The sequence below is a fragment of the Triticum urartu genome, chromosome 5A, assembly GCF_056163025.1.
Source record: "Triticum urartu cultivar PI428250 chromosome 5A, HENAU_Tu73, whole genome shotgun sequence".
Taxonomy (NCBI): Eukaryota; Viridiplantae; Streptophyta; class Magnoliopsida; order Poales; family Poaceae; genus Triticum; species Triticum urartu.
Window position 1 is genome coordinate 337,734,455 of NC_141877.1, and position 2,071 is coordinate 337,736,525.

The window sequence follows — 2,071 nt, forward strand, 5'->3', positions numbered from 1 at the left end:
GATTTGTACCATCGACTCTTCGCCCTATCCTTTGTAGTAGACCTTGGAGGATCCTCGGGCACAAAATCATCAGAGGCTTGTGCAGGGGATGCAGCCTCCGACGGGGTAGTAGGGCCTGTGTGCGTGGGCGTTGGACCAACACGAGCTTCTATTCAATCACTTGTGGAATAATGGTATAAAAAGTTTAGTATTTTTTTGCACAACCAGGACTGATGTTCTCTACAACCACGCAGCTCATGTTGTGCGACTAACTGGTTTGATGTGTGCAAGATAAGTTGAAAATAAAACCTGTAGGAGCACGACCCGTCATGGCACTTGGATGGTAATCACCTATAGCCAGAACAGGAAAAACAAGTTAGTGGTTCATCTTCATGCTCGAAGTAACATAGAGTGCTCAATAGGGTTTCGGGGTGGTGCATGTAGGCCGAATGAGTTTGCACGCGTGCGCAACTGGGTACCCTGTTTTGTGCAACTAGGCACCACGATGTGTGCAACTAAAGTTACACACCTAGTTAGATGTGGAGTTGGGGCAGATAATTACCTAGATGATGAGCCCCCTGAGTACTGCTTGTAGGGCCATTGGTAGGAGCACGCGGGGAACTACTTGTTGGGCCCGGCAGGGGAGGAGGTGGCGGAGCATGCCATGTAGGGCTAGGAGGTGGAGGAGGTCCTCAAGGGTTGCCATAACCTGATGACCCTGTAGTAGTAGACGGTTTTTTTATTTTTCTTGGACTTGTTCAGGTGGCTGATCTCGGTACGTGCTCCGCGCATATGCTTGTATACAATGCCATGTGCTGCATCAGAGCCACTTGCAAACTTGGCTAGTTTCACAAAATCGTATATCATGTTTCTCTCCCTTATCTGCTTCTTTGATCGAGGAGGCATTTCATCCGGTTGCTCATACCTATTCCATGGCGCACTAGGGACATCAGTAGGTGTCCACTGTCTTGGCATGTACCTTTCTGGTATGACATCAACTCCAAGATGGGTGAACACCTTGAGGATGTGGCAACAGAGCATGCCGTCCTTGTTCATTTTGCAGCACTCACACAAATAGGAACCCTCCCCCACCTTTGCCTGTACCAAGTAGTTTTGAGAACCATATTTGGCAACAAATTCCTGGTTCGGTCTGAGCTTAAAAATACCAGCACCAACTTGGAACGCATTATAACGTCCAATCAACTCAAACTCTTCTCGGAACTTGCGGTAAAGGTCCCTAGTGTAGGTTTCGTAATCTTGCCTCTCTATTGGGAAGTTGGACCATAGCTCAATCTCAAGGTGTTCTGTCACATAATCATTGCATCCTTCCTTGGCAAGGATGTGGTTCTGAATTTTTTCATACTGTTTGACGAAGTTCAGCATTGAGTTGTGTGGGTTCACATATCTTTTTAGGACGGCGTTGAACCCCTCACTATGTTGTGTAGACTGCAAGAAGGGGAAGAACCTGTGTTTGAAGTAGCACGGCACCCAAGTTGACATGTATTCGTACAACTTCTGAAAGTGTGTGGGTGTGTCATAGCCTCTCACTTCATCATTAACCTAGCCCAATTATGCTCAAACTCGTCTAGAGTGAAGCTAAAGTCAGCACAGTAGTTGAAATCATCAAAGAGCCCTGGATTTCGGCACAACAGCCAACCAACTTTTTCCTGAGCCTTTTTCATGATGTGCCATCGACAACAGCGATGCACGATGGTGGGAAAGATGCTCTCTATTGACTGCTTCATCGCACCATCCTAATCAGTTATGAATTTCTCAGGAGGTTTGCCATCCATAGCCTCTAGGAATGCTCAGAAGACCCAATCAAAGCTTGATGCCAACTCCTGCCTCACAAACGCGCAACCCAGCATGAAATATTGACCATGTAGGTTTATTCCAATGAAGGGCGCGAACGACATATTGTACATGTTGGTCCTGTGGGTGGTGTCAAACGATATGGAATCGTGGTACGCCTCCGCATAAGCTTTTTGAGCTAAGCCATCCACCCAAAATATGTTGACCTTATAGAAGAAGTTTGGATCGGTTTTCTGTATATCCTTGAAGTGCGCAATTGTCTCAATCATGTCACCCTCCT

General features: G+C 46.7%; 1 protein-coding gene across 1 annotated transcript; it reads right to left on the reverse strand.

Moving 5' to 3' along the window:
• Nucleotides 1-651: 651 nt before the first annotated feature.
• On the reverse strand, nt 652-1,479 carry LOC147971303 (protein FAR1-RELATED SEQUENCE 5-like). Its single transcript, XM_087523909.1, has one exon. The coding sequence runs from the start codon at nt 1,477-1,479 to the stop codon at nt 652-654; it is 828 nt and encodes a 275-aa protein (XP_087380035.1).
• Between the last annotated feature and the right edge of the window lie 592 nt (nt 1,480-2,071).